The sequence below is a fragment of the Dreissena polymorpha genome, chromosome 1 (assembly GCF_020536995.1).
Source record: "Dreissena polymorpha isolate Duluth1 chromosome 1, UMN_Dpol_1.0, whole genome shotgun sequence".
Classification (NCBI taxonomy): Eukaryota; Metazoa; Mollusca; class Bivalvia; order Myida; family Dreissenidae; genus Dreissena; species Dreissena polymorpha.
Genome location: NC_068355.1, coordinates 109,891,892 through 109,914,538, shown reverse-complemented (window position 1 = coordinate 109,914,538; position 22,647 = coordinate 109,891,892). Strand labels below are relative to the sequence as shown.

General features: G+C 40.0%; 1 protein-coding gene across 1 annotated transcript in view; it reads left to right on the top strand.

Moving 5' to 3' along the window:
- LOC127843656 (nuclear cap-binding protein subunit 3-like) overlaps window positions 1–22,647 on the top strand; it is a 34,531-nt gene that overhangs the window by 8,826 nt on the left and 3,058 nt on the right. Inside the window, exons 5-12 of the mRNA XM_052373358.1 lie at window positions 3,924–4,064; window positions 5,423–5,637; window positions 11,558–11,741; window positions 12,181–12,252; window positions 12,539–12,566; window positions 14,327–14,417; window positions 19,181–19,310; window positions 20,091–20,286. Of these exons, the coding sequence (XP_052229318.1) occupies window positions 3,924–4,064; window positions 5,423–5,637; window positions 11,558–11,741; window positions 12,181–12,252; window positions 12,539–12,566; window positions 14,327–14,417; window positions 19,181–19,310; window positions 20,091–20,286 (1,057 nt within the window). The remainder of the gene's footprint in view (window positions 1–3,923; window positions 4,065–5,422; window positions 5,638–11,557; window positions 11,742–12,180; window positions 12,253–12,538; window positions 12,567–14,326; window positions 14,418–19,180; window positions 19,311–20,090; window positions 20,287–22,647) is intronic.

The window sequence follows — 22,647 nt, the reverse complement described above, 5'->3', positions numbered from 1 at the left end:
TATTATTGATAAATCTATGTTAAAGTTTGTGTACTACTCCAAATATTTCCTATATCCTTTGACATATTGCTTTTATATGTTGCATACTTGTTTACCAACATGACCCCAACCTATAAACTAGAAATGGCGCGGCAAAGGCCGACGCGTATCCCCACGCCGCATGTTTGACACAGGGGCACCCCAGCGTTGGTAGTGGGGTCATGCATAGTTAAGATTGACCGTATTGTCATAAGAGATGTTCAGTATAAATTTGAAGTAATTCAATGTACAAATGAAGAAGTTAATGTAAAATAACCTAAAAAATGAGTGAAAATCTATACCCTAATTTCTCCTCCTCATCCTGCTCTCCTAAAAAATCTAATAATGAATCAACTTTACTGTAGTCAATTATGTACATGTCATCCTAAATGGAATGACTTATGAGATGACTGAACATGCTCTCTTATAGCCAATCTTCTTGCTTCTGTTTTGGAAAAGTTATGTTTTGAGGTTAAATGGTTGACTAAATATTAGCGTCTCAAAAATTTTCTATCGCAATCTTGTACACAACAATGAATATGTTAAATTTCATGTCTGTCTTTGATGTGCCTGTTCAAAGTCCCTCTTGCTTCAAATTGTTTCTCACATTTTTCCCCACACACTTTGACAGATTTTCAGTAATGAGTCTAAAATTGTAATTGCACAAATTGAAAGTTTCAGCCCATTTATAGATTCTTGAGGCTATATTCCATGAGTTTCTCACGCTTTTTGTGCTTGACTGCATTCTATCTCTTCTCTTATATACAGGTGTCTTTTTGCCCCAATATTTTATAATCCCTTGTATAAACAGTAGATTGAGCTAAACCATTTCACAGATGAGTTAACACAAACAAATGAATACTAAATACATCTCTGCGCCACTACTGTGTAACTATGCGCCACTTTGATTTTTTTTTTTTTTATATCATTTGGCATGTTATTTACTTACCTCCCTTTGAAGCTTATTACTTCCCATGGATTTGTTTTTTGACCTTTGACCTTGAGGGATGACCTTGACCTTAACCTTTAACCACTCAAAATGTGCAGCTCCATGAGATACACATGCATGCCAAATATCAAGTTGCTATCGTCAATATTGCAAAAGTTATGGCCAATGTGCCATACCGGGGGGCATAAAAATAAGTGAAAATCTCTGACCCGGCCCCGCCCCAACCCCTATTACTTTTGACCCAGGGGTCAGATCAAAATTCCGTCACTGTCACCATCGCACATATGCTCAAAGCTACCATGTATGTAAGTTTCAAGGTTCTAGTGCTTATAGTGTAGGAGGAGCAGGTGACCAGGACGGACGGACAGACGCACACCAATACAATATCCCCACTTTTTCTCCGAAAAACGTGGGGATAACAAGAGCAGACCACTGTATCAAGCATTTTGACATAAGTATGGCCCCTTTTACACTTAGATAATTTAAAATTTTGCTTAAATTGCCATAACTTCTTTATTTATGATCACATTTTATTATCACTTTGACAAAACAACACTTACCTGAATTCCACAATGGATTCCACCCAAACAATACCCCACGCCCCTACCAGAATCCCTCCCCCCCCCCCAACCTCACCACCCCAACCTCACCCCCCAATTTTTTTTAAACATTTAATAAATAACCACACCCCACATTATACCCCCCTCTCACCCCCCCACCCCCTACCCCCCCCCCCCCAAAAAAAATATTTTTTTTAGACATCATCTAATAAATTACCACACCCCACATTATACCCCCCTCTCATTAACCCCCCCCCCCCCCCCCATGCCCCTACCCCCCGCCCCACCCACCCCCAATTTTTTTTTTTAAACATCTAATAAATTACCACACCCCACATTATACCCCCAAAAAATATATAAAAAATCCTTTTTTTATTTTTGAATGATCGTCTAATAAATTATTGAATATGAAAAATTTCCCCATGATGGCTTACGTTATACTGTCAAGCACTCGAAAAGTCAAGCGCATTGTCATCTGACAGCTCTTGTTCAAGAGGTGTTTAATAATACAAGACACAGGCTTGTGATCTGCCAAACGAATCGTGCGTTTACCCTTACTATATAAAGCAGAAATCTCTTTGTTGTAAAACTTGTCAGGTCCATCCAAAATGACCCCGTGAAGAGGCTCGTATGGACCTGTAAATAAACTCTGAACAACAACAACAGTTGTAAAACTTGCACAAATGTTACAAATAAACATTCTAGCGGTCACTATTACATGCGCGCGCATCTTTGCAGGGCACTATTTAAAATAGCGCCCGCTGATAATGCACGCGCATCTTTACAGGGCACTATTCAAAATAACGGACCTGTAAAGTTTATATACGCAAAGAAGAAACAAATTTATGTGACGTATAATATATGGCTATAGTAAAACCTTATTAGCATCTCAAAATGCACATATTTAGTCAAATTTTCATGAAACTGGGTCAGTTCATTTGTTCTCAGGGTCACTATTACATGCGTGGCATCTTTGCAGGGCACTATTCAAAATAGCGCCCGCTGAATATGCGTGCGCATCTTTACAGGGCACTATTCAAAATAACGGACCTGTGAAGTTTATATACGCAAAAAAGAAACAAATTTATGTGAGGTATAATATATGGCTATGGATAAACCTTATAAGCATCCCATAATGCACATATTTAGTCAAATTTGCATGAAACTGGGTCAGTTCATTTGTTCTCAGGATATCTGGGCTTACTTCAAACATGTTTCCAGATGTTGAAAAAACATGGCACCAATGGGCCTGGGCCTTTTCTTCCTTATTTTGCTATAGTATTACCTTGTTACCTCACTTGAAGTTACATTTATGTTCCAATCTTTTCGAAACTTTGTAAGAATATCATTTGTTATAATCCTAGCTTGGCGAGTTCCAAAAATGGTTATGGTGCAGCGATTTTTTTTCCCAAATGGGAAAAGTACCAGTTCCAGCCCAACTGGGGAAAAATTTAAAAACCCTGAAATTGGAAAAATGTGCAGCGTGAAGTCTTCATATTGGGAAATCGGTGTATTTGGTTGTTTGCTCCAAAATACTCCTAAAGTTGATAACTTAGTGCTGTCAAGTTGTCAATATTAATTTACTTAGGTTCAAGCCATACAGCTGCACAGGGAAACTAACTAAATGTTGCATTTTATTTAGAAAACTTCAATTGGGAATATTTTTTACAGCAATTGGGAAATTTGTAGTTTTTTCCTAATTGGGAAAGTGCCGTTTTTCCGGTACTTTATAAAGAATGACAACAATAACTGTGGTGGGGCCGAGAAAGTCGGGCATTTTTCCTTATATGGCTATAGTAAAACCTTGTTAACACTATTCAATTAGTCTCATATTTTTTTGTCCAATCGTCATGAAACTTAGTCACAACAGTTGTTTAAAAGATATCTGGGCTGAGTTTGAAAAGGGTTCCCATCCGTTGAAAAACATGATTGCCAGGCTGCTAGGCATTTTCCTTATATTGCTATCGTAAAACTTTGTTAATTCTGTATTTGTTATTTTGACCAAGTTTGAAAATGGTTTTAGAAACATCTCAAAAGTTTCTGAGAGCAGTTCTCAGATGAGCAACTGTGGGCCTTTGGCCCTCTTGTACTTAAATAAAATTGTTACATTTTTGTAGTAATTGTATGAAAACAAGATCTTAAAAGTAATTCAGAAGCTCTAATCGCATGGATAAGCAGGCAAATTATTTTGTAGATCAGAGTTATTATTTACAAATGTATGTATTCAAAATTACAAGAATTATGAAACAGTTTTTTTTTTCAAATTAAATAAAAAATGCCCTCTAGACTCAAAATTAGCTTGATATGTAGGTGGGGTTGAGAGTTTTCCTGATCTCTGCAGTAACTGAAGGTATTACTTTTCTCCTCTGTTCAGGCAGTACTGATATCTATTTCAGGCAACGTTGTATGGCAGGACAAGGTCACTGCAGCTCGGGCCATGTTGAAGCTGAGTCGCAGTTATGAGCAAGTTATGGAAGAATATGGCTTGAAGTCTTCCAAGACAGTGTCAAAGAAACAAAGTGAAAGTATGGACAAAGGTAAAGCTGCTGTTCCATGTTATCTAGTTTGCAATAATTGTTATGTGTGAAACTGTAAATAGACACAATACGTTGGCTGCAAAGTGAAGGCAATTGCATTCACAGGTTTTCTGCTGACTGCTTTTTAAACTTCTGAAATCGGTTTTCTATAATATTAATGAAAATCAGTTTAGTTCTGCTGCATTTATTATACAGGGTTGTCAATTTTCAGGATTTTTCCGGAAATACGGATTTCGGCCCACCAGGGTCGATTTTGAGATTAATGAAAATCTGATTAGATTTTTTTTTATGATGGGGGGGGGGGGGGGGGAATAGGGGAAAATTCGTTTAAACTGAGCGCAATCAATTCAGAACAAAATAAATATATTTGTTAAAGCTTCATCGTCTTTGCGCTTGGTACCAATTTTGTCCGGTATTTAATTGAACATGAACAATAACTGACAGAAAATCGTCGCTACTTTCCGAAATTAGTACAAGTCAACGAAACGTTGCACATGTCCGCCATCATGAAATATTCTAAGTGATCGATTAGCAAAGTAAAGCAGTTCAATAGCATATTGTAAAGCAATATGTTAACCAAATTATATATTGATTACGTATTTGCTAGATGAATGGTTTTCATTTTTCGGCATTCAAACAATATGCACATTTTGTTTCATGTACAAAACACATACATACATTTTTTGGATTGTTGTTTTTCGGATACAGCATTTTTCGCCTATTTAATTTATTTTTACGTCCATTGTAAACAAACCTATAATGAGGAATACACATGTGGTGATGCAGACGGTCTGATTAATAATATTTTGCATAATTTTCACCAGAATCGCAACTAGAACAACTATAAAATAGTACAATTAGTGATGGCTCCACTGGAGTCCAGAGAGGGGGGGCCCTGCCCTTTTTCTCCGTTGGGGACCTGTGTTCCCAGATCCCTGGCCTAATTTTCCGGGTTTTAAATTTGGGACAATTGACACCCTTGATTATAATTCATAATGATTATTGCAGGTAAAATTGAAGTTAATGTATTCTGATAAAAATATTCTGGTGGATAATGAGGTACTGTGGAGCTGGCAGCTATTTTCATTTATACTTTTCATTCTGCCATTTCACTATTGGCTACTTCTCAATTGGAGAGATAAGTTGACCATCCTTTGATTTTTCTTAAGTGGTGAATAATTGTAATGGTTGCATACTGAAATATATTAACATGCTCAGACAATTAAACAGACAAACAGGTTAATGTAGACCGAAATTTTCAAAATTGCATATTTGATGGTCTTAGAAGATATCTTTCTGAAGGTAAAAAAGAAATAGGCCTTGGAGGATGAGTTAATGATCCATTCCCTTTTTTAAAGCAAAAAAGAGCTCAATGAAAGGATCAGGAGATACAGAAGGTGACAGCCGGAAGGTTCAATGTGAGGGTGAAGATGACAGACGGAAGGTTCAAAGTGAGGGTGACAGGCAGGAAGTTTGTGAGGGTGAGGCCATGGAGGAAGATCAGCTGGACCTCACGGAGGACAGGCAGGAGGTGGCTGCGGTGGAGAAACCCACTCAACTGGAGACACAGGGGGTATGGAACAGTGTGAGGACTAGTATGTGGTGTAGGGACTTTTTCTGTGAATGTCATTAGTGTGTGCTCTAAGGACTGGTTAGACAGGTTAGACAAGCTTACCCAGGAACATTGTTAGTAGGTTAACCGACTGCTGTAATATGAGTGAAATACTGTTGTTTTCAGTAAAAATCCAAATAAACAGTTTGTTGTAGTAATTGCTGCGAAGTAACTTTCAGCATATGTTTGATGTAGAAATTGAAGTAAAGGAATATTCATTTAATTCTTGTGTATTGAGTGCAACACTTGAATAGTCAAAAATGTTGGTTTTACAGTATCTTAATTTTTGTGAATGAATAAAAATCTTTTTACAATAATGCAACTTTAGAGAAGTCCTTAAAAATCTTGTGTATTAAGTGCAATGATAGATCAAAGTACTGACAGTACTGGTGTGACAATGCTTTTGAAGAGGATTGATATAAAAGCATCTATTTAAGTTTATCTACATCACCACAATTGTGTATGTGGGTACGAAAATTTTGGGTAGGAAAAAAAATGGGTACGAAAATTTTGTGTACAAAAATTATGCCAAACAAAAATTGGGTACGAAAGAAGATTTGGTTACGAAAAAAAAATTGGGTAGGAAAAAAAATGTGGGTACAACAAAAATTTGGGTATGATAAAAAATTGGGTACGAAAAAAATTGGGTAAAAAAACCGTAGGGTACGAAAAAAAAATGGGGGTACGGGGAAGTAGTACCCGTGGGGAACTTGATCCATTCAGCAAAACTGGGAGGCGGGTTACATTCTCGATCAAATATAACAAGAAATATCTTTAAAAAGATATTTGACGTGTATTTTCTGAACCACTTATCTTAAAAAAACGTTCTGTTACAGTAAAACGTTTGTGGGTTATAACATTACGTTTTAGCATATAAATTCAAAACTTGACATGCTCTTTAATTACACCATGCTCTTTAATTTCACATGTATATCATACCAAACTTTATATTTCGTTGTTTCCTTTCCTAAGTTAATGATGCTATATGTACGGACGTGATATCACATGCCCATGTGCATGAACATACTGGTATAATTTTTCTCTTTTGATTATTGTTTTTTTCTCTAATTCTATAAGCTTAGGTATGTTTGTTTGTTAAGTACGGCAATAATTTCATGATGATTCCTAAAAGTAGGTATGAGCACATAGTCATAAGAGCACTTGAATACGTGAGTTCGCCCATGAACATATGGTAAGGTTAACTAAATCTCCGCTATATGACCTAATTTGTGTTTAAAACAGCAAACAATATCCAACAAACGAATGAATTATCAAACATAGTATGTGCACTGATGTGGCTCTGTAATTTCTGTTTGAAAAGTTTATTAAATATGCAAAATGAGAAAGCACGCATAAGAACGAGTTTCACAGATGTAACACGTCTATTATGCTGTTTATATACCATAGTCGCTACAACGTTTACAAATGGTAGGTTCGAAATAATTCGTTTTCTTTACACTCATGATCACGTTGAAAGTTAATTATACACGTTTTAATTCGCTATTTATTTACTGAATCACGATAAATGTCAAATACAATACAGAAAATGCATAGTTGTTTCATTGATCTATAAACATATAATGGATCGAATATAACTGATTTAAAATTAACATTTTCAAACTATTATTTAATCTTTTTCCCAGAATATGCTGTTCTATTTATAGCTGAGCTTCCTATACCTTTTTCAATGATAATCAGCTAGGTATGTCGATTAGAAAAATCGAGCTATCTCAATCGGACTTGCTCGGTCGTTTACATAGGTCGCCATTGTGAAGAATTTTTTCATGGTATGATAACTTAGACGAGCTGCTTCGCAGCATCGTCAAAAAGTTCATCAATATTATGTGTTGTTAGTACAATTATAGAACAGTTTACCAATGTTATGTCTAGTGTGTGGGTGGATGGGGTTTGGATGTTATTATATAATGCACTTTCATGAACATTTTAATGCTATTAGTGAAATAAGATTTGTTGTTGTCTTTTCTGTTTACTTTATGGTTAATTCAAATAACAGTTAAGATTATTGAATTCCATAAAACAAAAATCATTATAAAGTTATATTTAAAAATTTAAAATGTTGAAAATAAAGCAACTTATTACAAGACACATATCATATAATAAGAAAACTTGACTTCTTGATTGTTCCTAACTTCTCCTCAAGCCTAGTAGAGGGAGAGGTGACTTCTACCTGTACTTAACCCTAGGCTGTCCCCTGTAGACTTAACCCTAGGCTGTCCCCTGTAGACTTAACCCTAGGCTGTCCCCTGTAGACTTAACCCTAGGCTGTCCCCTGTAGACTTAACCCTAGGCTGTCCCCTGTAGACTTAACCCTAGGCTGTCCCCTGTAGACTTAACCCTAGGCTGTCCCCTGTAGACTTAACCCTAGGCTGTCCCCTGTAGACTTAACCCTAGGCTGTCCCCTGTAGACTTAACCCTAGGCTGTCCCCTGTAGACTTAACCCTAGGCTGTCCCCTGTAGACTTAACCCTAGGCTGTCCCCTGTAGACTTAACCCTAGGCTGTCCCCTGTAGACTTAACCCTAGGCTGTCCCCTGTAGACTTAACCCTAGGCTGTCCCCTGTAGACTTAACCCTAGGCTGTCCCCTGTAGACTTAACCCTAGGCTGTCCCCTGTAGACTTAACCCTAGGCTGTCCCCTGTAGACTTAACCCTAGGCTGTCCCCTGTAGACTTAACCCTAGGCTGTCCCCTGTAGACTTAACCCTAGGCTGTCCCCTGTAGACTTAACCCTAGGCTGTCCCCTGTAGACTTAACCCTAGGCTGTCCCCTGTAGACTTAAAAACCCTAGGCTGTCCCCTGTAGACTTAACCCTAGGCTGTCCCCTGTAGACTTAACCCTAGGCTGTCCCCTGTAGATAAGACCCTAGGTTGTCCCCTGTAGACTTAACCCTAGGCTGTCCCCTGTAGACTTAACCCTAGGCTGTCCCCTGTAGACTTAACCCTAGGCTGTCCCCTGTAGACTTAAAAACCCTAGGCTGTCCCCTGTAGACTTAACCCTAGGCTGTCCCCTGTAGACTTAACCCTAGGCTGTCCCCTGTATATAAGACCCTAGGCTGTCCCCTGTAGACTTAACCCTAGGCTGTCCCCTGTAGATAAGACCCTAGGCTGTCCCCTGTAGACTTAACCCTAGGCTGTCCCCTGTAGATAAGACCCTAGGCTGTCCCCTGTAGATAAGACCCTAGGCTGTCCCCTGTAGACTTAACCCTAGGCTGTCCCCTGTAGACTTAACCCTAGGCTGTCCCCTGTAGACTTAACCCTAGGCTGTCCCCTGTAGATAAGACCCTAGGCTGTCCCCTGTAGACTTAACCCTAGGCTGTCCCCTGTAGACTTAACCCTAGGCTGTCCCCTGTAGATAAGACCCTAGGCTGTCCCTGTAGACTTAACCCTAGGCTGTCCCCTGTAGACTTAACCCTAGGCTGTCCCCTGTAGACTTAACCCTAGGCTGTCCCCTGTAGACTTAACCCTAGGCTGTCCCCTGTAGACTTAACCCTAGGCTGTCCCCTGTAGACTTAACCCTAGGCTGTCCCCTGTAGATAAGACCCTAGGCTGTCCCCTGTAGACTTAACCCTAGGCTGTCCCCTGTAGATAAAACCCTAGGCTGTCCCCTGTAGACTTAACCCTAGGCTGTCCCCTGTAGACTTAACCCTAGGCTGTCCCCTGTAGATAAGACCCTAGGCTGTCCCCTGTAGACTTAACCCTAGGCTGTCCCCTGTAGACTTAACCCTAGGCTGTCCCCTGTAGACTTAACCCTAGGCTGTCCCCTGTAGACTTAACCCTAGGCTGTCCCCTGTAGACTTAACCCTAGGCTGTCCCCTGTAGACTTAACCCTAGGCTGTCCCCTGTAGACTTAACCCTAGGCTGTCCCCTGTAGACTTAACCCTAGGCTGTCCCCTGTAGAATTAACCCTAGGCTGTCCCCTGTAGACTTAACCCTAGGCTGTCCCCTGTAGACTTAACCCTAGGCTGTCCCCTGTAGACTTAACCCTAGGCTGTCCCCTGTAGACTTAACCCTAGGCTGTCCCTGTAGACTTAACCCTAGGCCTGTCCCCTGTAGACTTAACCCTAGGCTGTCCCCTGTAGACTTAACCCTAGGCTGTCCCCTGTAGACTTAACCCTAGGCTGTCCCCTGTAGACTTAACCCTAGGCTGTCCCCTGTAGACTTAACCCTAGGCTGTCCCCTGTAGACTTAACCCTAGGCTGTCCCCTGTAGACTTAACCCTAGGCTGTCCCCTGTAGACTTAACCCTAGGCTGTCCCCTGTAGACGTAACCCTAGGCTGTCCCCTGTAGACTTAACCCTAGGCTGTCCCCTGTAGACTTAACCCTAGGCTGTCCCCTGTAGACTGAACCCTAGGCTGTCCCCTGTAGACTTAACCCTAGGCTGTCCCCTGTAGACTTAACCCTAGGCTGTCCCCTGTAGACTTAACCCTAGGCTGTCCCCTGTAGACTTAACCCTAGGCTGTCCCCTGTAGACTTAACCCTAGGCTGTCCCCTGTAGACTTAACCCTAGGCTGTCCCTGTAGACTTAACCCTAGGCTGTCCCCTGTAGACTTAACCCTAGGCTGTCCCCTGTAGACTTAACCCTAGGCTGTCCCCTGTAGACTTAACCCTAGGCTGTCCCCTGTAGACTTAACCCTAGGCTGTCCCCTGTAGACTTAACCCTAGGCTGTCCCCTGTAGACTTAACCCTAGGCTGTCCCCTGTAGACTTAACCCTAGGCTGTCCCCTGTAGACTTAAACCCTAGGCTGTCCCTGTAGACTTAACCCTAGGCTGTCCCCTGTAGACTTAACCCTAGGCTGTCCCCTGTAGACTTAACCCTAGGCTGTCCCCTGTAGACTTAACCCTAGGCTGTCCCCTGTAGACTTAACCCTAGGCTGTCCCCTGTAGACTTAACCCTAGGCTGTCCCCTGTAGACTTAACCCTAGGCTGTCCCCTGTAGACTTAAACCCTAGGCTGTCCCCCTGTAGACTTAACCCTAGGCTGTCCCCTGTAGACTTAACCCTAGGCTGTCCCCTGTAGACTTAACCCTAGGCTGTCCCCTGTAGACTTAACCCTAGGCTGTCCCCTGTAGACTTAAACCTAGGCTGTCCCCTGTAGACTTAACCCTAGGCTGTCCCTGTAGACTTAACCCTAGGCTGTCCCCTGTAGACTTAACCCTAGGCTGGTCCCCTGTAGACTTAACCCTAGGCTGTCCCCTGTAGACTTAACCCTAGGCTGTCCCCTGTAGACTTAACCCTAGGCTGTCCCCTGTAGACTTAACCCTAGGCTGTCCCCTGTAGACTTATAACCCTAGGCTGTCCCCTGTAGACTTAACCCTAGGCTGTCCCCTGTAGACTTAACCCTAGGCTGTCCCCTGTAGACTTAACCCTAGGCTGTCCCCTGTAGACTTAACCCTAGGCTGTCCCCTGTAGACTTAACCCTAGGCTGTCCCCTGTAGACTTAACCCTAGGCTGTCCCCTGTAGACTTAACCCTAGGCTGTCCCCTGTAGACTTAACCCTAGGCTGTCCCCTGTAGACTTAACCCTAGGCTGTCCCCTGTAGACTTAACCCTAGGCTGTCCCCTGTAGACTTAACCCTAGGCTGTCCCCTGTAGACTTAACCCTAGGCTGTCCCCTGTAGACTTAACCCTAGGCTGTCCCTGTAGACTTAACCCTAGGCTGTCCCCTGTAGACTTAACCCTAGGCTGTCCCCTGTAGATAAGCAAACAAATATAATGAACAAATCCTTACTTGGCACAGTATTCAGGAAATATTACACATTAAGAGACTCAGTTCTTGTAGATTATCTTGTTTATATCACAGTATCATAGCAATTCATGTGGGAAGTCAAAATTAATGTGCTCATACATGGACATGATTGTTGTTTCAGGACAGGATGGAAGATGAGGGAACAGAAGAAGGTGAGATATCAGACAGCGAGTCTGAGGAGGAGATCCACGATTCTTCTAAGACGGACGTGCTGGAAAAGATACCATGGCCACCGGGCAAATGGAGGCTAGCAAAACCCTATCTCAACAAGACAATGTGTCTTTTTATGCGATTTGCTACCAAAGGTTAGAAAAGGGTGAATTATTGCTCATATTTGTGATGAATTGCAATTTTTAAGACATAAGGTCAACAAAATAAATAATATGTTTAATTTTAATAAGCATGCTTTTACTTTAAGTTATTATTCACATCAACATACCCACAAGAAAGTTGAGGAAGGGGAGGGCCCAGGGTATTCTAGATAACGTGATAAATACAAGTTGTTTCAACATATAACATGCAGGGTTGGGCATTATTTGTCGCTTCGGTAACAAGCTCTAGTATTCTGACTAATGCTGGGTTATGTGTGACATGAACTGAACACAATAGGAGGTTACATATTGCCTGCAGGCCGTATATCTGTCAATTTACAGTAAAACAATATTGAGTATACATACATCCCAGTGTATTATATAGTGGGATATAGTGGATATAAACCTTTTTACACTCCTTTATTTTCTACAGCTGATGTGAAGTTACCAGGAGCTGAAAAACGAAGCATATTTTATCAAAAATACGGAAATCCTAATTATGGAGGTAATCTACCAACATGACTTATTTTGTGAATTGCGGCTATTTAATATGTTGAGAATCATAGACAACATCTGAGATAAGTATGAAAAATCAGGTTTTCACATTTTCTGATATGTTGGCAGCCTGCAAGATATAATTGTCACACTTTAAATAGTATGCACTGTATCCTATGCCAAATATTTTTTGACTCCATTAAAGTTACTAAACATTTCCAGCTGTCAACTGTATTATTTATTTATGTCAGAACATGCCTGTTTGAACTGAATGATTATGGTCTATTTATTTTCAGGTATTAAGGGTCTTCTCAGTCAGTCAAAGTAAGTATGTGAAGATAAATACTTATGTTTACAGAATAGTTCCAATAGTTAAATATTTTTGTCATTTAATTTAAAAAAAATGGATTAAACAGTAAAGCATGTTTGCATCTAGACCACACCAGGGTCACCGATCCATTCTTATACTCGGGAATAAGGCAAAGAATTTGATCCGATTAAAATATTTCAGTCTATGAATATGATGGAAACTATGTCAGTAACAAATGTCATAAATAATGAAAAATGTGCAATTGGAAGTGTTGTATCCACCGTTTTACCTAAAGAGAAAGCAAATATTGAATATTTGACTATATAAAAGAAAAAAAAAATTCTATATAACTACTGTGAAACCATTTATTTTCGTCGGCACAAAATTTCACCCTTTTCATAAAAATGACTATTTCGTCCGCTCTTAAATTCGTCCATTTCTGGTTTTGAAAAAAAAACACCTCCGATTTGTTTGTAATACATGTAATACGCGGTTGCGAAAAAATCGTGCTGGGGAAAGAGAGGTGACACTTGGTAGTCACTTGCAGGAGGTGGGCCTTGTTTGGCATATGCCAATTAACAAGTCTGTTATTTTAGGTGATAGTAACTGTCCCTTATTATTTTATGTCATTGACACGTTCTTTGTTATGATTAGCGGGTAAGTGGGACTGAATAATCGTTAACGAGTGTTTTAAACAACGAAGCCAATTGCCAAAATGTTTTTTATTAATTTGTAACAAAGCGCAGAATATATTTCAGTCAGGTGTTGATCACACATCGTCATATTTTAATTGCGTTTAATAGTATTGTCTTTAATCCGGATTCGCCGCGTGTAGGCTGTATAATCTGCAACACCCCTGAAAAACACAATAAACACAATGGGTAATAAAGTTGTTAACAATTAGCGCTAATCAACACTATTATACCTAAACGAAGTTGACGCATTCGAAACAGCCTTATTGCATTCGCGTTTTACAGGAAATGTCAGTTGTCAGTACACTGTATAATGAACACCCCTTTGTGTCAAAACTTGATTTAACTTGAGTGTGAATAGTCGACTGTTTCATGTTCTTTGTATCAATACCATCTGTGTATCTGTATTATAAGTATACCAGTCAACTAACAAGGTGCGCGCTTCCGCATATGGGTATTCGGACGTTCAAATTGACCTATGGTTAAGCGTTCACGCCGTCGAACGCATTAAGCAATATAACTCGTTTTTTTCACTATTTCTTTATTTGCAAAAAATACTAGTGGCTTATAACTTACCTTGCAATCTTTTTTTCTCGCATTTTGCGAGTGTGCGAGTGTTAATTTCGAGCCCCGTGTATATGCGTGGATTACGCTGGATTTAAATGCCTCATGCCTACGGTAATTCAGTCTTATTTGTTTCAAATATGGGACATGATTGTTCGTTAGGATCTTGAATTTGTCCATCGGTCGAAGGACGAAAAAGGCGAAAATTAATGTCGGACGAATAATAATGGTTTCACAGTATTTGATTTTTTTCTTGGCATTTTAGTCAAACATAAAATAATATAATGTTTTAACTGCATGGGAAATGGAAGGAACAACGCATTTAAATAATGAACTTATAATTTTTTGTAAACAATTGATTTTAATTTATTATAATTTATATTTAATAGTAATTACTCTATAAATTGCTTTTGTGTCTTAACAATTTAGAGACAGACAAAAGTTTCAAAATGTAATTTCGTTTTACAGGAATGTATATTAAGTAAATAAGTCACTATGTAATGTGATCATCTATTCAGGAAACGGTCTCTTCGTAATCAGCAACCTGCGGAGGACCTGGAAACATTTGGTGTACCTGCAAAAAGCATGTCCTTGTCAGACAGAAACCAGGTAAGCAATAGGATTGAAGTGGTGGGATTTATCACCATGATGACCAAGGCTCGAGTGTAAACTAATATACCAGCATAATAAATATCAGATAAATAGTTGCACACTTAATCCTTGGTGTGGGAATGAACATTTAAAACAGTTCTATCAAGCTTAATTTATTACATTTTGACCAAAGTTGCACTCACAGTCACATGTTTTTTCAGTAGCTATGTGTTTAGAAGACATCTGACATTTCTCAGAATACCCATTGGCCCAGCTCATATTCTATAGGCCAAGGGATAGTGGACTCCCTCATGTACATCCCTGTTTTGTGGTGTTGTGTATTTCATTAACATTAATGTAGCTTATATATTTCATGTTTATTGTCCCATAACGGTTTCACCGGAGGGGACTTATGGTTTGGGCTCTGTCTGTCTGTCAGTCTGTCAGTCAGTCACACTTTTTGGATCCTGCGAAAACTTTAAAAGTTCTTAATATTTTTTCGTGAAACTTGAAACATGGATAGATTGCAATATGGACATTATGCATGTCATTTCATTTTGTTCCTACGTCAAAAATTCTGGTTGCTATGGCAACAAATAGACTAAAAATACTGCTGAAAATGATGGTTTTCTGGATCCTGCGATAACTTTAAAAGTTCTTAATATTTTTTCATGAAACTTGAAACATGGATAGATGGCAATATGGACATTATGCATATATATTAGGGATGGCATCGAATACCAATATCGGTATTCGAATGTTCGCAAATTCATTCAATCGAATATTCGAATATTCGCATAAAACGGCTGCATTGATTTTACCTTGTTATGTGTTAATTTCCATTGTTTTGTAAGTTATATCCGTTTGCTAAATACGAGGCTGTTTATTAACGTTGCTATCGAATCATTGTATCGCTGTCGGCTAATACTATAACCGATACTGTAATCGGGAACAAATAGAAGGAAAAACATCGTATCATAGAATTTTATTTTTATTTGAATATTTTTAAAGTCAAGATAGCATGAACGTTTATATAAAGAAGCATATCAATAAAGCATGCACAGTACAACATAATTCAAGAACAAATATAAGGAAAAACATCACGGCATAAAATTTAAGTTTTGTTTGAATTTTTTAAATAACGATATCAAAGTAATTTCGGTGGTGTTAGCGCCTTTTAAACGCGATTTATGCTTCATTGTCGTCGTGGTTCAAGGTCACATAGTTCTTGTTGAGGAAAATAATCTTGTCCACAAGATCACAGGTAAGTCTGTTCCTCAACTTGTTCACTATCAGTCCGGCACAAGAAAATATCCTTTCTGATGGAACTGATGTAGCTGGAATTCATTAGACGGTAGGCTACTATGGTGATGCGAGGAAAGCGGCATTGATTCTGTTGCCACCACTCAAGAGGTGATGCACACTCATCAGCTGGTTCCTGAAGGTATCGGCGTAGTTCGTCAGTCTGTGGTTTTGACGATTTTGATATCATGAAACTCAAACGGGGACGCTTGGACGGTGTTGGTTCACTTTCAGGGAGACGTAGAGGTATGTCATCCAGCCGGCCTTCTAAAGCCTCTTCTGCCTTGTGACGCTGCGCAGACGACAGGAAATCCAGATCCTTATAGCGGCGGTCTAGCAGTGCAGCAAGCACAGGCACAGAACTGCCTGTTTCAGTTTCGGTGGGATGGAACCGCCGATGTAACTCTCCTGCTATGAGGTCTTTCACTTTCCTAACCACATCTGAGTCGAAGTCACCAATACGGAGAGTATTAGCAAGCAGGCCACGTACAATCGGGTATATCTCACTACATCAGACATTCTTCTCTGTTGACATGTACGACGTTGTCTCTGTTAGGTCACTCAGAACAACACACAGCTCTGAAACAGCAATCCACTCATCGTCTCTAAGAGCCAGGTGCTGGTCTGCTTTCTTGGTAACCGCACTGTCCAGCATTATGTCTGACAAAACTCGGCGTTGTTCGTTCAGTCGAGACAGCATAGCGTGGGTGCTGTTCCAGCGAGTAACTACGTCCTGAACTAGCTCGTGCCTAGGCAAGTTCAGTGATGTCTGGCGTCTCCTCATTTCAGCGGTGAGCGTTGTTGAGTGTTTGAAGTGCCCAACCAATTTACGGAACCTGCTTAGCACTTTGCTAACCGCCGGTATCTCCAAGGCTGGTTTGATAGTCAGCTGCAGTGTGTGACCGAAGCAGCTAAGGTCACCCCAGTCACAGTTTTCGGAGGCACGCTCCATGTTGCGTGCGTTGTCATGTACGCACGACTCAATGCGATCTGTGATTCCGAATTCAGAGGCACACTCCTGTAGACGGATAGCAATATTGTCCCCAGTGTGTCCCTCCGGCATCGCGCGTGTCATTAGAACACTGGACTCCATCTTCCAATCTGTAGTAATGTGGTGTTCAGTGACAGTTAGATAACTGTCAGTTGCGTTCGACGTCCAGGTGTCCGTTGTTATAGCAACACTCTGCGTGGACTCCAAGCGTTTCACGAGGGAGTCCCTTTCGACGTCGTATAATTCAGATATACGCGCACGAATAGTATTTCGGCAAGGGATCGTGTAATTTCGGAGCTATATACGAAAGCAACTCTTTCAACCCTTTTGAATCTACAAAACTTAATGGGAGGTAATCAACCACAATCATATTCACAATCTTACTAGTAATCACATCACTAGAACACCCACATACACCAACGCTACCAGTAGCAGTAAACTGTTTCATTGATGGCTGTTTGAGTTTATCACTTTCAAGTGAACCAGGATGCTTAGCAGTGACATGATTCCACAGATTTGTAGTAGACCGCGCATATGTAAAACTAAGTTTACACACATTACACGTTGCGGTCTTCTTATCCACAGACCGTGTAAAGTATTTCCATACTTCAGAAGGGGCTGGTGGCATTTTCAGATTTGAATAATGATCCCTTGATGATTGTTTAATTTATATCATTTGTTACGTTTGAGTAATTCACATATTTTAATGTCTGGTCAAACTGTGATCACAAAAACTAAATTATTATTCGCAAGTCAATTGAAGCCCTTAATTGGCACCTAATTGACAAACAGTTCGGGCCCTTTCTTATAGTAAGTATATTGCATTGCGCGATTTGAGTAATTCGCACATTTTAATGGCTGTACATACTGTGATCACAAAACTAAATTATTATTCGCCAGTCAATTGAAACTGTTAATTGGCACCCCATTGACAAACAACAGTTCGGGGCTTTTCTTAGAGTGTGTATATTGCATTGCGCAATCAACACTGATACGGGCCGCGTTATCAGTTTGACACGCAGAACGTCACGTCAAACATGTTAATCCCAAGTGATTTCGGGTGCTTTTTAGTAAGCGGCTCGCAGGTCATTAAATATTGGTGAAATTACGTTTGGAAAAAAAAATGCAAATATCGTTTTTATCATTCGAATGCTGACCATTCAATCGAATATTCGAATATTCGAATAATTTTGCCATCCCTAATATATATCATTTCATTTTGTTTCTACATCAACAATTCTGGTTGCTATGGCAATAAATAATAAAAAAATTCTGACAATGGTGGAATTTCTGACAAAAAAAGAGGGAGACAAAACAATTTTCGATCCTCTCTTTTTATGCCCCCCTTCGAAGAAGAGGGGGTATATTGTTTTGCTAATGTTGGTCTGTCCATCCGTATGTCTGTCCACCAGATGGTTTCTGGATGATCACTCAAGAACGCTTAGGCCTAGGATCATGAAACTTCATAGGTACATTGATCATGACCTGCAGATGACCCCTATTGATTTTGAGGTCACTAGGTCAAAGGTCAAGGTCATGGTGACCCAAAATAGTAAAATGGTTTCCGGATGATGACTCAAGAACACTTACGCTTAGGATCATGAAACTTCATAGGTACATTGATCATGACTCGCAGATGACCCCTATTGATTTTGAGGACACTAGGTCAAAGGTCAAGGTCACGGTGACCCGAAATAGTAAAATGGTTTCCGGATGATAACTCAAAAACGCTTACGCCTAGGATCAGGAAACTTCATAGGTACATTGATCATGACTCTCAGATGACCCCTATTTCAGGTCACTAGGTCAAAGGTCAAGGTCACGGTGACCCGAAACAGTAAAATGGTTTCCGGATGATAACTCAAGATCGCTTAAGCCTAGGATCATGAAACTTCATAGGTACATTGATCATGACTCGCAGATGACCTGATTTTCAGGTCACTAGGTCAAAGGTCAAGGTCACGGTGACTCAACTTAGAAAAATGGTTTCCGGATGATAACTCAAGAATGCTTACGCCTAGGATCATGAAACTTAATAGGTACATTGATCATGACTCGCAGATGACCCCTATTGACTTTCAGGTCACTAGGTCAAAGTTCACGTTGACTCAGACACAGTAAAATGGTTTCGGGATGATAACTCAAGAAAGCTTACGCCTAGGATCATGAAACTTCATAGGTACATTGATCATCACTCTCAGATGACCCCTATTGATTTTCAGGTCACTAGGTCAAATGTCAAGGTCACGGTGACTCGACACAGTAAAATTGTTTCCGGATGATGTCTCATAGGTACATTGATCATGACTGGCCGATGACCCCTATTGATTTTCAGGTCACTAGGTCAAAGTTCAAGTTCACAGTGACAAAAAACGTATGTCACACAATGGCTGCCACTACAACTGACAGCCAATATGGGGGGCATGCATGTTTTACAAACAGCCCTTGTTTAAATAAAAAATTCTGTTTTTCTTCCACTTGATTCCAGATAACATATGAGGATGACTTGTTTTCCTCTAATGTGGTTCCTGAGGATGTGGAGGAGATGGACATTTACATCAAGACCGATATGCAGGGAGCTGATATACGCAGGGCAAACAAGAAACATGAGTCTGATGGTAGGCGGTCCACATTATTATTAAATGTGTCAGTATATTTTATTTATAAAAAACAACAGGTTTATATATTTTAATTTATAGTGTTACTTGGTGCCCATGATAGGTCATTGACATGTAAAGTTTCAGCCACAACTATCCAGTTAGGTATCTGCTCAATTTTTAATTATCAGATATGATAGTTTATGTCTTAAATCTTGATTAATGTTTGCTATGTCTCTGCACATTTAACACTCTGGGAATATCCTCAAGATCGCTTCTAAAGAAATAAAAAATAGTTTCTACCTTTAGAGACTCTCAGTATACCAAATGCTCCCAGCGCTGTAGTAAGAAATTAAACAGGCAGTTTAAGGTTTGCGCTAAGTGTAATAGACCTTCAAAATATCTTAGCAGGAAATAAAACAGTCCTCTGTTTGGGGTTGACTCTTGTACTCTTGAGCCTAAAGACATTGTATGCTTTTTAAGTCTAAAGAAATAACTGCCATTCTTAGTATGCTGTCACATTGACAAATTGTCCAAATGATTTATTGCAGAGTGATGAGAGATTTCTGTGGTTCTTGTAACCAGTAGAGTTGCGACAGAGAAGTTATGTCACTGCATTGATCATTCAAGATGATACATTGCAGAGTGAAGACCATATATCTGAACAATAAATAAACCCGTCATATATCACGAGTGTCTCAATTTGTCCCGATGCCATGGAAAGTTGCATGAGTGATTCAGTTTTCTATTGGACAGGCAGAGTGATAGAAAGTAATAATGTAATTGTGGGTATACTTTTAGATGATGCAATGGAGAGTGGTGAGAGTGATTCAGAGTTCCCTGTAATTGGGCGGGTGGAGAGAAAGGAGGACAAGGCAGACGACTCGGGGGGCAGTGAGGTAGATGAGGAGGAGCTGACCCGCCTGCTGGGCGTACGCAAGAAACCTGTCATGAGGATGTATGCAGACGTGCTGGAGGAGAAGCAGAAGGCAAACAGGTATGACTCGCATCCCCAAGCCTACAACCTGTGTGTGTAAAACTTTACTTACTTCTAGTGAGTTATGACACACATAATTCTGTTCATTAAATAGAGATAAGTTTAGTTAAAACCTATTTATTTTAGCTCGATTGCATCGAAAGTCTCAGGCTTATTGAAAAGCTCTCAAGTCCGTTTCCTGGGCCTAGAACCTGCTAGTCGCTAGGCAGTCACCTGACCATATCCATTACACCACGGCTACCTAACTAGAGATTAATTAAACGGTCCTCTTCTGTCATTAGGATCTAAGGGTATTCTTAATTGAAGTTGTACCGGAGTGACAATTTAGCTCAATTAGCTATTATAAGTGAGTTTTTTTACATACAAGCATGTAACCATTATCGCAATATATACATTTGCGTTTTACAATATCCAGTTATGAAAACCCACCTTAAAATGAATTTAAAATCATCTCCTGGCGTCCTAGGGAAGTCGTAAGTTGTACTTATGTAAAAAAAAATAAAAACTTGTTTAAACATTTGTATATAAAGTGACCGCTACATCCAATAGCATGAGACTGACCATTACATTCAATAGCACAAGACTGACCATTACATCCAATAGCATGAGACTGACCATTACATCCAATAGCATGAGACTGACCGCTACAACCAATAGCATGAGACTGACCATTACATACAATAGCACAAGACTGACATTACATCCAATAGCATGAGACTGACCATTACATCCAATAGTATGAGACTGACCTCTACATCCAATAGCATGAGACTGACCATTACATACAATAGCACAAGACTGACCATTACATCCAATAGCATGAGACTGACCATTACATCCAATAGTATGAGACTGACCGCTACATCCAATAGCATGAGACTTACCATTACATACAATATCACAAGACTGACCATTACATCCAATAGCATGAGACTGACCGCTACATCCAATAGCATGAGACTGACCATTACATACAATACCATGAGACTGACCGTTACATCCAATAGCATGAGACTGACCGCTACATCCAATAGCACAAGACTGACCATTACATTCAATAGCATGAGACTGACCATTACATCCAATAGCATGAGACTGACCGCTACATCCAATAGCACAAGACTGACCATAACATTCAATAGCATGAGACTGACCATTACATCCAATAGCATGAGACTGACCGCTACATCCAATAGCACAAGACTGACCATTACATCCAATAGCATGAGACTGACCATTACATCCAATAGCATGAGACTGACCGCTACATCCAATAGCACAAGACTGACCATTACATTCAATAGCATGAGACTGACCATTACATCCAAAAGCACAAGACTGACCATTACATCCAATAGCATGAGATTGATCATTGCATCCAATAGCATGAGACTGACCATTACATCCAATAGCATGAGACTGACCATAAACATTTAATAGCATGAGACTTACTGTTACATCCAATAGCATGAGACTTACCGTTACATCTGATAGCATGAGACTGACCATTACATCCAATAGCACTAGATTGACCGTTACATCCAATAGCATGCGACTGATCATTACATTCAATAGCATGAGACTGACTGCTACATCCAATAGCACAAGACTTACCATTACATTCAATAGCACAAGACTGACCATTACATTTAATAGCATGAGACTGACCATTACATCCAATAGCATGAGACTGACCATTACATCCAATAGCATGAGACTGACCATTACATCCAATAGTATGAGACTGACCGCTACATCCAATAGCATGAGACTGACCATTACATACAATAGCACAAGACTGACCATTACATCCAATAGCATGAGACTGACGGCTACATCCAATAGCATGAGACTGACCATTACATACAATAGCATGAGACTGACCGTTACATCCAATAGCATGAGACTGACCGCTACATCCAATAGCACAAGACTGACCATTACATTCAATAGCATGAGACTGACCATTACGTCCAATAGCATGAGACTGACCGCTACATCCAATAGCACAAGACTGACCATTACATTCAATAGCATGAGACTGACCATTACATCCAATAGCACAAGACTGACCATTACATCCAATAGCATGAGATTGACAGTTACATCCAATAGCATGAGACTGACCATTGCATCCAATATCATGAGATTGACCGTTACATCCAATAGCATGAGACTGACCATTAAATCCAATAGCATGAGACTTACCATTACATCCAATTGCATGTGACTGACCGTTATATCCAATAGTATGAGACTGACAGTTACATCCCATAGCATGAGACTGACTGTTACATCTGATAGCGTGAGACTTACTGTTACATCCAATAGCATGAGACTGACAGCTACATCCAATAGCAT